Here is a 14120-nt window from a genome sequence, read left to right as displayed (position 1 = left end):
GGATGGATGGATGGATAGATAGATGATAGATAGATAGATAGATAGATAGATAGATAGGGATAGGACAGAGTATGCTTTACACCAAGAATTCTCTACTAGCAGGTCTAATGCGGCTCTTTTGAGAACTACATTTATAATTAAGTAAACAGCTATTGGCTTCTGGTCCTAATAATTCCCAAGTAGATAAAGCCATGGTGTTTTAAATGCATCCCAATTTCTAGATCTGCCTGAGAAGCAGCGGTGGGAAAATCTACCCAGTTCACAGGAAAACCCTTTGCTATCTAGCATTAGCATTTCTGGTGCAGAAATACCCATACAAGAAACAAAGAGTCAAAAAGATGGACATGAAGTTGTTCTTGTTGCCTTAAGAACGTAACTGAAGACGGAAAGGAAAGCACATGGTACCAGTGGCAAATGGTAGCATAAAATCTCAACCAGGCTTTACAGGGAACAAATAGGTATTAGAACTGGTAAGAGCTGGAACTCGGGCAACTCTGCCAGGTAACAACAGTTACAGCTGGGGTTTGCTGGGGAGGATGGAGAGGCTGTTCTGGATAAAGAAGTAAAGGAAATGGAGATCCAAGAGGGGCTCAAAGCATTTAGGGTCCTCTACAGACAGCCTCAGTTAAGGAATTTAAATTCCGTCGTGGTGAGCCGGGCAGTGGTGGCACACCTTTAATCCCAGCACTCGGGAGGCAGAGGCAGGCAGCTCTCTGTGAGTTCGAGGCCAGCCTGGTCTACAAGAGCTAGTTCCGGGACAGGCACAAAAGCTACAGAGAAACCCTGTCTCGAAAAACCAACCAACCAACCAACCAACCAAACAAACAAACAAATAAATAAATAAATAATTCTGTCGTGGTGAACAACTGTTGAGTCATTTTGAGTATCTTTAATGACAAAGTAGAAATTAATTTAGAGCTGATGACAAAGAAGGTCCACCACACGGGAGCAGCATGGCAAGTGGTGGGCTTTTAAAAACTCAGCAGTGAGCCAAGCCTGGTGGCACAGGACTGTACTCCCTGCTATTCTGTGGGCTGAGTCAGAGACAATGAACGATAGCCTTAACAGCTTAGCAAGACCCAGTCCCCAAAGTAAAGTAAACAGAGACTGAGGATGTAGCTCACAGGTTCAATCCCCAGCACTGAAAAAGGAAAAAAGAATCAGCAGTGAGAAGTGGAGAGAGTATGTGCTGCCCGGGAGCCCCATCAGTTGCAGACATGTGTCTGCGCCTCACTTATGGCCACACTCGACAGGCAGTGTACAAAGGAGACTAATGATTGGCTGACCAATTGGTCACATGACTACATAAAAGAATGAGGTAAGAGGTGATCAAGCCAAAACTAGAAGGAAACACAATCAGGTTCTGCACCACCCCATGAATCACATCCATGAGTCTCCAGTGAGTGCCGGTCTGGAGAGACAGCTGAAGGAAGGCCTGGTCCCACCCTAGCCTTGGAGTCCAGGACCATACCAGTTACACTGTATGCCCGAATCATGGCAAAGCCTGAGCCCAGAGTTGAACAGGAAACCACAGGGAAGCTGACTTTAGCAGAACTGGGCCAAAGCCTGAGACAGGTTGTCAAAGGATGGTCCTCTCCTCCCCTCATCTTCCTATGACCTCTAACTTTAACTGTGGCGTACTCTTGGAAATACTAGATGGCTCTATTGCCTACAAATACTGTCGACAGATGAGCTTGTCAGCTTCTTCCCCTCCCCATGTAGAGGCTGCTTGTGCATATTTAAGAGTACCAGGATTATATTCAAGCAGGAATCTTGATTCAGGTTAATTTACATTTCAACCCACATATGATGTGAAACGGTCTTGTTCCCTGTCTACAGGCTGTGTGGACTGAAGAATGCTTCTCTCCGGGACTCTGCTCCTCACCTTTTCTGTGTAGTTGGTAGAAGGGGCCCCATGGAATGAAAGCACTTAGATAAATAGCTCTCTGCAAAGCTAGGCGATCACAGTTGTCTTACTGCTTAACAGTGCCTCTCTGGTGAATACTCATTGACCACCTCTCTCTTCTATTAGCATAGGTATCCAAAGGGTGACTTTCTGAAAGCACACATGTAGGCTTCCATTCCACACACGGAAGATCCACTATGGGAAGAGCCCATTCCTGGAGCCCTACCAGCACACTTGCCCAGAGCCCCTCACTGGGGACCTTCAGTGCAGGTAAGTTGTCTCAGCAAGGTTTGATCAAGTTTGCTCAGGTCCAACCTAAGCCAAAGGGACATTGCTCCATCCTTTCACGGACAAAGAATAGGAGTGATGACTGCCCTCGCCTGCCACGAAACACAATGACACTCTCCCATTCTCCGACATCTGTCACCGGCCCTGCAAGGCTGAGGCATATATGACCAGGAAGTATGGTCCCACCTGTTAGACACCCCTAATCTTCACAGCTGTGTCTTGAAGATGCCACCTGCATGGAACCCAGTAAACAGACACTACCTCATCTCCAGAGAAAGAGAAACACCCCATGACTCTGTTACACAATAAAATAACCACAGATGCAGTGCATGCTAAGCAGTCTCTGGAGCCGGAGCGTGACACAGGCTGATCTCAACCTCATCCCATCCTTCAGGACTCACTTCCTCCACAGCTGCTAGGTGGACAGGGCACAGTTCAAAGCCCTTCCTTCCTGCTCCTTTGGCCATGAAGTGATTTTGGCTGAGCTTGGGGCTGGCTCTTCAGCTGTGTCTCTGGTTCCACTGTGTGTGTGGCCAACTGAGGTGGGAACCCTCTATAGTGTCCTGAAGTGGAGACATCGTCCACTAGAGAGGATTTTAGTAAACAGAAGAGACGCTGTCTTTGGAGCCAAATAAGCCTGTATTTGACGGAATGTGGTCTCAGCCCTAAACCGTGCGATATTTTGGTGAATTATTTAACCTCTTTAAAGCTAAGCCCTTACCCAGGGAAAGAAAAGAGGTCTGCTAATCTGCAGGATTCTTACAAGAATTAAATAAGAAATAGCTTAACACTCTTGCAAGCTCATCAAAATCTGATAAATTTTGAAATCCGAACATCTGATACAGTCAAGGACAAGGCTGCGATGTTTGAGACCTCAGCAAATACTGTTCTGACACATTTAGATTTCAATGCACCCATCTCTAGCAGCAGCGAGTGGCCCCGAGGAGACTCTGGACAATACATACTTGAGGATGTCACGGCCTCTGCTGCCCATCACTCTCACAGCAGCAAGCAGTTCAGAAGGCTTTCATCTGAGTGGGTGGCTTGGGAAACTCTTGTGTGGATTTAACCTTGCTCAAAGGCCAAGGATCAGGATCCTGAGCTGCCTCCTAAGCCTTTCTCTGTATACTAGGGAGTAAATCTGAGTGCAGGGGCCAGGACCTAGGGAATGCTTGCACGTCAGCACGCAAACCTTTCATGGCTACCTAGGATGCCTAACACACTCGGGGTGGGGATGGGGATCAACAGCATAGTCATGGTCCTTAAAAAAAAAAAAGGAAGAAAGCTTAAAGCAAATGGTTTAAAAACTATGTGTGTGTGCGTGTGCCTGGATTATATGAGAAGATACCTAACTTTATTTAATGGATGAGAGTCAAACTTCTTATCACTAGAATAAACAGAGTGAGTACTAAATATACCCTTCACATCAAATCCTGAGGATTAATTGGCTTTAAATACGGACTAGGCCTGGCCCTGCAGCTGCCACACTCTGGGGAAGGCTTATACCACACAGCCAACTGGATCACTGGCTCTTCAGTTAGCAGGTCTATCTGTTTATTTCTGTGTAAAGCTGGGAAAGCAGGGTAGGAGACGGATTTCCAGTCTCCACTCAGTAAAGCCCCAGCTTCCCTCCCCATCCTGAGCCTGGCTGCAGAATATCATCTAAGAAGTACAAACTCTCAGAGAACACAGAAGACACAGGGAGGAGGCGGGAGGGTGGTCAGGGTCAGAGGAAGAGGTCCAAGTCTGATTCGGACAGAAAGGCACAAACTGAAAGGCAACACTAGAAGTTTAAGGCTTTTTCACATCCTCCAAGTGCACACCTCCTCGCATCTTCTTCCCTGGTCTGGAGATTCTGCCTGTGTTGTGCAGTGAAAGTTTACTAGAAAGGCAGAGACCTGGTACGTATGATGTGGCAAGATGGGAAGGCTATGTCTATAAATACCTACGACTTCGCCACGAAGCGCCTACTCACAACGGTTCAACTTGTAAACTGACTTGACCTGTTAGTCTGTTTTCTCTTTCCTATGTCAAGCTTTTATTCCCTTGTGTTCATTTTTAAAATAGCACTGCTGACATTTAATTCACATGTCATACAACTCACCCATTCAGGGAGGCAACCTGTAAAACTAAACTGCACCCATTTACTGTGTGGTCAGCACAATGTGAAAACCAAGGGATACAGAAACGCACCCAACACAGTCATCCCCTTCAGGAGCTGACATACGAACAGGGCAGCCCCTGGTATCCCGCGGTCTGACCATGCCAACAACAACACTTTGAAGATGAAGCACCGGGAGCCAGGAACTGTTGTAGAACATTAGTTTAAGGTGTGTTACTTTTGTTTACGCTCTGGAACGTGTTTAATGATGCAAAGATGTATTTGATTAAATAAAATTCACCTGTGGTCAAGAGGCTGCATCAGCAACTAGCTGACAGGAGATGGCAGGGAGGAGTCAGGTGGAAGAGAAGGGTTTTTACGGAGGGATGAGGAGCAGCACAAGGGCTTTTGGGGAGACACAGGTGGCGAGGTGCTTATTATTCATCCTCTCTGAGGAGCAGAATTGCACCTCAAACCTTGAATCTTGAATTCTTTAGAGGGACAGAGATTTAGTTAAGTTCCCTTCTTAGCTTTGAAAGAGTCAGTGCCTGAAGGAACAGAATTATCTTAGGCTGTGGCCTGACCACTGCTGATAGCAGGGGGTAATTGCAGTTGCTGATTTGGACAGCCATGGATTAAAAGGCAGCAACAATTTTTAAAATGACAGCAAGGAATGTTATCAGTTAAGCTTTGGTTCGGTCCAGCCTTGGGACTCAGGGCTGCAGAGACAGACACGCATGAAAATGTTGACACTTACTTTGGGTCGCGTGTCCACGACATAAATGAAGTCACTTCCGGGATTGGCTTTCCTGATGGCTTGGAGCATCTGTTCGTCCTCCAGACACCGAGCACTGAAGCCAGAAAGGGGCTGGCTGCTCCTGCAGATGGAGGCCTGCAGGAAGAGGCCACAGCAACACAGTGACATCAGAGAGGACCATCCCAGAACAAGGAGTCCTTGGTTAGCCTGCACCCCACACCAATGTTGGAAATAGGATTAGATTTTGTGGAAATTTGAATCAAAGTCAAAGACCCTCTACACCGGCAAGCTTTCTGTGTAAGACCTTAGGAATGTGTGAAGATGTTTAGATGGGATCGAAATCATGAAACCTAAAGCTATTTAAGCAGCCTATTTTCCTTTTTAATAATATTGTCTCTTTGCACTGCTGAAAGTGGAATAACTACTCTCCTCAAACTTACAAGACACTATTAATGGCAAGACTGGGGAGAATTTTTACTGCTTTTTTTTTTTTTATCATTTTCTATCCTAGTCTATTTAAAAGATCATGAGCACCCAAAATCATTTCTATGGGTCACATTTTCCCAGTAATGAAAGCCCACGTCACTATTAGGTTTGCTCAGTAACAGTGTTTAGAAACAAGAACTTTCTTCAGTCTCCTCTTAGCATGTCCTGACATTTCCCTGACCTTCAATTCCAACATCATACAACCATCCTTCCATTTCCCAGGTCCTGCACTGGTGGGTTTAACCAGCTGTGGCTTTAAACAACCGTGGATCAAAAGTATTCAAATAAAAAGTACTGAACCATATTGAATACACTTAGACTTTTTTTGTCACCTATTCCTAAACAGTCCATCGTAGCAAGTATTTACTTCGGGTATTTTAAGTAACCGAAAGTCAATACCGAAAGCAGAGAGGGTGAGCAGTGTACATGTTGTAGAATATTATTTTAAGGTGTGTTACTTTTGTTAATGCCCTGGGACATTAGTTTAATGATACAAAGATGTTTTTGAACAAATAAAATTCACCTGCGGCCAGGAGGCTGCGTCAGCAACTAGCTGACAGGAGATACAGGGAGCAGTCAGGTGGAGAAGGTTGTAAGTAGGGGTGAGAAAAAGCATGTGGACTTCTTGGTACCAAGTCATTTATGAGTTTTGTTCCCTAAAAATTTGTGCTGTGAATTTAGGAGACCATATTGTACATAATTTAAAGCAAAATAACTCTTAAAAACACATAATTCTCAACAACAAACATACCCAGAATGCTGCTCATAAGTAAGTCTCTAACCATGACCTGCAAAGCTGCTTGAGTTCAAAGGGAAATCCATAGTCAGCAGTGGACCTTCGTAAGGACAAGCCCTCACCCAGCTCTTATATACTTAAACATGACACTGGAATCCAAATGTTGTTGCAGAACAAACATGACTATTTTCCCTCCTGCAATTCAGAGTTTAGTGTGTACAGAGATGTGGGGATGGGAGCTCGAGGGCCCGCACGGCCAGTGTTTCCCCAGAGTAACCACATCATGAAGGGATGCTCGGAAACAAGTCTATCCGAAGCCTTTGCTAAAACAGCAAAATCCAATGCAGAGGATCCCCAACTTCATGATATTCTTAGCTGCTGGAAAGATCAGAGGGCAGGAGCAGGCAGGGAGGGCATTAGACTAAGCCGGCCTCTGAGCTACCTTCTGAAGACCCTGGACTCACTGTTTAAATACTCTGTCTATCCTGCTGCTGGAAGGAAGAACAATCAATTCTATCCCTCACCTCAATTCCTGTCCTCTCCCACTTCATCACAAAATGTCGATGAGACTGGCATCTCAGTTTAAAGTATAACAACACAGAACCTGACAACTTTACTAACTCCGTTTTTAAGAAAGAGGAGTCACAACATCCTTTGCCTCTAAACACTGTTCCACTCCTGTGTGGGTTGAAACATATCAGGAGTTAACTAATACAGGCAAGTGTCACGTTTCTCCAGGCCCCACTTCATGGCTGGGAAAAAGAGCAGAGGATGCAAAGGCATCATTTTAATGAAGAGAACCCACTGCTAAACAAGTATGGTCTTTTGGAGAAGGTAACCCAGAAGGCTGTTTCCTTATTCTGGTGGAGATGCCTTGCTCAAACTATTTTTGGAAACTTCCTTTATCACCAGACAGCTGTTGCTCCACCTTGACTGTAGGTAAATTTACATTCACGTATATACAATCACATATATGTACCCATGTGTGGACACATGCGTGTGCACACGGACACACAGAGCATTGCTTGGTTTTAAATGTAAAACTATATTAACCACGAAAATCAAACCTTTTCGCCTGACTTGAGCCAAGTATTTTTATAGCTGATGGCAAAGAACACTGTTACTCCTCCAAGTTTGTTTTCCTATCTTCCATGGAAACAGAGCTTTAAATTGTAGTTTCTTGCATGGTTACCCAAAAACTGCATTCTCCTGCCTTCTCTGCACAGTTCTGGCCGACAGGGTGTGAGCAGAAATGTCACACTTGCTTCGTGGACCTTCCTTTTAAAAGTGAGAGCCTGCCGAGAGCCTCCTCACCCACTGGCTGGAGTGGGGAACTGATGGCCGATACTAAAGCCCTCTTCATCTAAGGGTCAGAAAGACAGACATAGCACCTCCAGAGAGGACAGCTTCATTCGGGCAGCTGAACACACTTAGGCAATGCCTGAGTCTACCACTGTTTTACTGCCAAATAGACACGGAAGGTAAGTTTCTACATGAAACTAGATTGTCTCACACCATCCACAGGATAACCATGAACTACTGAGAATTCAAACAAACACACACAGAATACTCAAATAAAGAAGACAGAAAGGAGAGACAGAGAAAGCTAGAAAAATTCCCATCCAGGATAAAGCCTAAAAGCCAACTGAAACAAAGGCCTGTTTTGAGACGTACATGGCTTTCTTTACAGTAGTAGGAGAGGGCAGGAAATCGCCGTCTGCTCCGGAACTTGGAACTGCCCACGATGATGTGTGCTGTGGCTGATTTGGGAACGTACAGTTCCGTGGGGTAAGAGTCACAAACCTGTCACCAGGAAACAGAAAGGTATGATGAGGCAATCAAACATTACACTGCAAATGGACCCCAGAAATCCCATTTCGACATGCCTGAAGGCTGCAGATCTTCACTTTCCTAATCAAGTTACAGAGGGGGGCTGTTTTGAGGACACTTGAAGCCACTCTGAGAAGTGAAGTGCTGCAGAGTCTGTGACAAATCCTGAGGGAACGCAGAATAACTGTGGACACCGCGTCACTGTGCTGTGTCCTTCTCTCCAAAGGCTCTTTACATGGGGAAGACAGTTTTTCATCAAAAAGGAACAGACTGCAACTCTGCATCCTAATGGCTGAAGAAACATTAGCCCCCTATGTTTGACTGGCAGCCTGTGTGGGGACAATTTCCAAAAATGTAGCCACAGCAATTACATCCTCAGGTCACCTCTGTGTCCCTGGCACACTGTGTACTTCTTTGGCCTTCTCTGAACACCCCTGCCCCTGGTCTTCTCAGGTTCCTTCCATGCTCCCCCAGTCTACCCAGTCCCACCTTCTTTCAGGAAATCTCCTCCCGGGTCCTCCCCTAGGAAGATTTGTAGATAGGATTTCACAGTGCACCTCCCATTACAACACAATGTACCAGCTTCATCTGTGTTTCAAGTGTGTTGATTTTATAACAGTAAAAGATATGCTCCCCATGGGACCTGGTGCCTTGGAGGATCATAGGACTGAGAATCAGAAATCAGCTGCTTGGTACATGGTCTGGCATTTGTGACTCTCCAACCTTGAAGAGCCAAACTACACCGGATGCTTTGGTTTTTCTGATCTCCAAAAGTGATAGTTTAGTAATGATATTTTAGGGGGTGGACAGAAGAAACAATCAGATAACAGCCATGACAGAGCACTTTATAAACCACCGGAGCCAAAAGAAATGCCAGCACTTGGCAAGGGTGTGTGCTGCTGGCTGTCGGTGTTTGGTTTTCCCATCAGTCAATCCATCAGATGGCAGTTTCCTGGGCTTCATCAAGCAACTGTTTTTTTCCTGGAAGTCAATCATCTTTGGAGTCATAGCAACAGAATCCACATGGGTGTAGCAACAGGGGTAATACTTTATCTACGGATCCTTTGGCCAACTCCACCCACTCTTACCACACTACAAGTCGCCACTGAAGGGAATGAGAAACCACATGAGAGTTCTCAGCCTCCTGTCAGGACGCCGTCTATCCCTGCCTGCCTCCACTAACTCTCTTAACCAGACAGCTCAAAATTATGGAACAAAAGGCCATAACAGGAATGACCACAGGTCCAAAGCTTCATTTCAATCTCAGGTGGGCTCGTAGTCTCAAGAGCCCATCCTACTAGGACCCAGACAGCAAGAATGGGGCCACAGAACATTGCACTTCCTTCCTGATTCCAGCCTAGTGTCTGACTCTGTCTCATGCAAGCAAGTTCTAGAATATTAATACAAACCACTCCTGCTGGCCCATGGGTCAAACATGTGATCACCCAGCAGACTGTCATATGCTGAAAATGACCAGTTTGGAAAGGAAGTAAGTTTTCAGTAAACTGAGGATTACCTAGCCTCTTCCTAGTAACAACAATATGAAGAAACGGAAAGGTTTAATGGCTAAGTGGAGTAACAATCTGTACTAGGGAAGATTTTCCAAAATACCTCACATAGCTTCTGGAGATCAAGAGGAAAGTGAAGGACCCTGCAGCTCCTGAAGTTCTCCCAAGGCCAGAAAATACCTAGTGTGGTCCAGGCCACACCACTGTGAATCCCATGGCTGAAATGATACTAGAGAAGGAGAGAGCCCAACCCCAAACTCCGAGGCTGTCCTGCTGTCTCTGCATTAGCGACTGCACAAGACAGACACCACCTTCTAAAACAGCAGACCCATCACTCTCAGAGGAAACCATGGACCTTCATGTCGGCCTATGCAAAGGTCAAAGCTCCCCTATCCGGGCCCAGTTAACAATTTCCAAGCTTGCAAACTGGCTAGCACAACTTTGTCTCTCGAACACAGCTCTAATAAAGGAGTCTTGCTTCTTCAGAGCACTGAACCCTAGTCTATGAGCCAAGTAATTGGCATTCTGATGCATTTTCTAGTAGGATCTCCAAGATGCTAAAGCAACTGCTTAATCAATTAATGATGGTAACACCCTCAGGCTTCCAGTGCCATTTAACTTGAGTTCTAATCACCATTTTTACATAGCTGAAAGAATGAGATATATCCTCCTTTTAAAGCAGGCATCACTCTCAAGTGAAAACTGAGAGTCCTATCCTGAAAGCTACAAACACTTCTGAAGAAATTGAAGACACACATGGAATGATACTTGAATTCTGATATTAGAAGGCCCAATATGGCTACAATGTCCATACCCAAAGCAACCTACAGACCTGAGGCAATCTTATCAAAGTCTCAATGGCCATTTTTGCAGAACTACAAAAATTTATCCTAAAACTACTATGCATTCTAAAGAGACTCCATATAATCAAAACTTTTTTTTTTAAGAACAAAGTTGGGGATTCCTACATCATAATTTGAAGACAGGTTAGGCAGCCACAGATATCAGAGGAATATGAAGCTATCATAAAGACAAACAGAGCAACAAAATGGAGGGCTCGTGAATAAACCTCACACACAGCTGCGGACCCTAACAAGGGACCAAAGCTGTTCTTGGGAAAAAATGGCTTCTTATCTGGTTACTGGAAAAATTAGAAATGTACACCCGAAGTAAAAAGGTGAGCCCTTAGCCCTTACACAAAAATGAACTCAGTATGGCTTAAAGGTGTAAGTGCAGGACGCAAAAAAAAAACTACGAGGAATCACTTCACGTTAAGATCTGGTTTTCATTTCCTATGGATTATAGTAAAAGTGTAAGCACTGGAGAACAAAAAAACAAAACTACCTTGCACATTAATTTTTATGCATCCAAGGAGCAACCAAAAGAATGCAAAGGCAGCCAAACAAATCACGGGTTTACTCTCCAGAATACAAAAAGAAACTCATGTCAACAAATCAAATGCCTTGGCTAAAAACAGGCAGGAGACTTGAAGACCCTGAAGACGTTCACAGTCAGCACACACAGGAAAGGACAGTCAGAAGCACTAACTACCCTGGCAGAGAAACGAGTATCCACTACACTGAGAGACTGCCGCACAACTCAACTGTTAGGCTGGCCACTGCAAAGACAAAGCCAAAAACAATTGCTGGCAAAGAACTGTACATGCTGCTGAGACTCTAAAGCAACGCAAGCACAAGAAACGCAGTAGGAAAGCCTTTGCAGCCTTTAAAATGCAATCACTACACGAGGCAGAAACCTCACTCTGGTAAACAAGCGTATGAGTAGGGAGACTGCAAAGGTGTGTTCACACGGCCCCGCTAGAAGCAGCACTGCTGCTGGGGGCCAAGAGACAAACACAGCTCCCAAATCCATCAGCGGAAGGATGAACAAATGCTTCCTGTTCACATTGGACTACCGTGCACTCTAAATGGAAGTAACTGCTACCATATAAGCCACTAGAATCACATGAGAGATAACACCGCATGATTCTTTCTCATGTGCAGCATCTAAAGGAGTCTAATTCATTAAAATGGGAAGTAGAACGCTAAACACAGGCCAAGCAGAGAGGAGAGAGGGGAGAATCACTGTGTAAGGCGAGCTCTGGAGTTCAGTTGCATGGCAATGTGGCTTACTGAGCTCTAATAAGCGCACGCCTGAAAATGATGAAGGTGGCAAATTTGGAAAGAAATTCTGTCAATCTTAGAAATCTCACGGCTGCCGTCACTTTTACAACTAGTTCACAGAGTTGTCATCAAAATCCCGGTAACGACGAATGCGTCACACAATATAATTTATGCTACTACATTTTAAAATTCCTCAGGAATCACCCGACGTTTCTGTCTGTTTTTGAAAATCAAAAGGAAAAACTCAGAGAAAAATGGGAAAAGTTCACAAGACTGAAACATGTTTTTCTCTTGCTTTTTACTTCTGACTTGACTTTGTTAATGAAACAAGTTGGGCTATTGTTTATGACTAAGAAACCATTTTTTTGTCCTCACTAAATAAATTAGCCTGCCTTAAAGGCCCATGTGTATCAGTGGGGTCTTGCCCTAAAGAATCTTTTTAGGTAACTCCTGCGTTCAATCATTAAGCTGCTACCACGTCCTTACTTTATTACGGGAATTACTGTTAGACCCAGGCAGAAATGAGTAACAGAGAGGCGGGCCGTGAAGATGTCACATTCTCAGAACTGGTCCCTACTGCCCTGGGTACCTTCCAGTAAATGTATTTACCTATACAGATCATATCCACTCAAGATGCTATCCAAGGTGTCTGAGTCAGACGCGGATGGGCAGCTTCTTGTCGGGAACTGAGGTACATCTACAAAGAAACATTGGCCCTATAACTTACTTCGAGGAATTTATGACAAAGGGTATGAGCAACATAAAGTAATTTATAAATAAAAGATAACATGGTAAGATTTAGCTGAAGGGAACTGGAGTAAACAAGTCTGATTGAATAGATGGTTTAGATCATATTTTAAGTTATATTACAAGGAAGATTGAATAACTTTTTCCCCACTTCCAGGAACTGAACTTGGGTTCTCGGAATGCTGGTCAAGTGCTCTACCACAGAGCTACATCCCCAGCCTGACTAAAATATTAACCGTGTAGTAGACACCAATTACTTTACCTGAATAAAGGTAATCTCAGGGTTGTGTATAAAACAAAGAACGTACTTAGGGAGTTAGGCTGCCATGAGCAAGTGTCACAGGTATCCTGGCTCATGCGGCGTTGACATCAGAGATGACAGTGACTAACCTGCTCAAGACCACACAACCGGAGCACAGCAAAACTCTTCTGACATCACCTCCATCACTGGCAAGTTCCTCTGGGCCACCCACTTGAAAGGACTTGTGCCAAGTATAAAATAACTCATAAAGCAAGAGGGGAAATACATATTTTTCTTAATCATAAGGTCATGAAGTGGATTAAGGTGGAATTTTCCTCAGTGGATGGCTAGCCAGAACTTAATATGTAGACAATCTCTGTTCTATCAGGTAGGCAATGGAAAAAGACAAGTCTGTTGTATTTCTCAAGTCAGAAAATCCCCGCGGTTTCCACCTTTTCTGCACAACACTCTGTAAATGGCGGCCTTGTTTTTGCTGTGTGTTACTCTGGAAAAGAAACGCTGTGTGACACATGGTTTTCAGTCTGTATAGAGCAGGACTCCAGTTACTATGCATGAGTCACATTGGGGATGTTAGTTCTACGGGGGAAGTCACCAAAAGGAAAAGAGCCCTATTTTCAACAAAAATACAATTCACTGGCTGCAGCTTGCAGTGTTTTCTTCCTTGGTCAAGAAGAGTCATACAGTTGCTTTAGAAATAAAGACATCCAACTTCCTTTGCTTTAGAGCTGGGCTTCCCTTCACTTTCATCTTAAGGCTAAATAAAACATTTGGTGTAAAAGTTGAGTTTAACAAGAGGACAACTTGGTCTAATTATATTAACCTGATACCTTCACAAAGACTAAGTAAAGTATTAATTATTGAATTTAAGCATAATTACAAAGAAGATTCAGTATCAGGAGTAACCATCTGCATCTCAAACAATCTGTATCTCCGAGATATTCTGGAGAATAGTGAAGAACCATCCAATGTTAGGATAAGATGTAGTCTCAAACTATAATAATCATAATTAGTGAAAAACTAATTGTAGATTTTATACAGTGTCAAATTAAGACAAAGAGTAGCAATATACAAAAGTACAAATCATGATTAAAATCTATGATTAGAGCTGGGATGCAGCTCAGATGTTCTGGGTTCAGTCTCCAGCACTCATAAGTCAGGTATAAGAAACATATCTACATCTTAGCACTTGACATACAAAGGCAGGAAGATCAGGAGTTGAAGGCCATCCTTGGCTACATGGTGAGTTTGAGTTCAGCCTGGGCTGCCTGAGACTGTCAAAAAACAAACAAACAAAAAAAAAACACAAATGAGAAGTTCTGAAGATCAGAAAAACATGCTGGAATGTATCTTTAATAGCTCCATGAATGGTTAACAAT

At 44.1% G+C, this 14120-nt stretch overlaps 1 protein-coding gene across 1 annotated transcript in view; it reads right to left on the bottom strand.

The window, feature by feature from the left end:
* Mtmr7 (myotubularin related protein 7) overlaps positions 1-14120 on the bottom strand; it is a 71194-nt gene that overhangs the window by 24008 nt on the left and 33066 nt on the right. Inside the window, exons 5-6 of the mRNA XM_050147400.1 lie at positions 7949-8077; positions 5053-5187 (exon numbers count right to left, since the gene is read on the bottom strand). Coding sequence (XP_050003357.1) covers positions 5053-5187; positions 7949-8077 — 264 coding nt within the window. The remainder of the gene's footprint in view (positions 1-5052; positions 5188-7948; positions 8078-14120) is intronic.

This window comes from Alexandromys fortis, unplaced genomic scaffold, assembly GCF_014885135.2.
Source record: "Alexandromys fortis isolate MF-2015 unplaced genomic scaffold, M_Fortis_MF-2015_v1.1 scaffold_32, whole genome shotgun sequence".
Lineage (NCBI taxonomy): Eukaryota > Metazoa > Chordata > Mammalia > Rodentia > Cricetidae > Alexandromys > Alexandromys fortis.
This window is presented reverse-complemented; position numbering and strand designations above follow the sequence as displayed.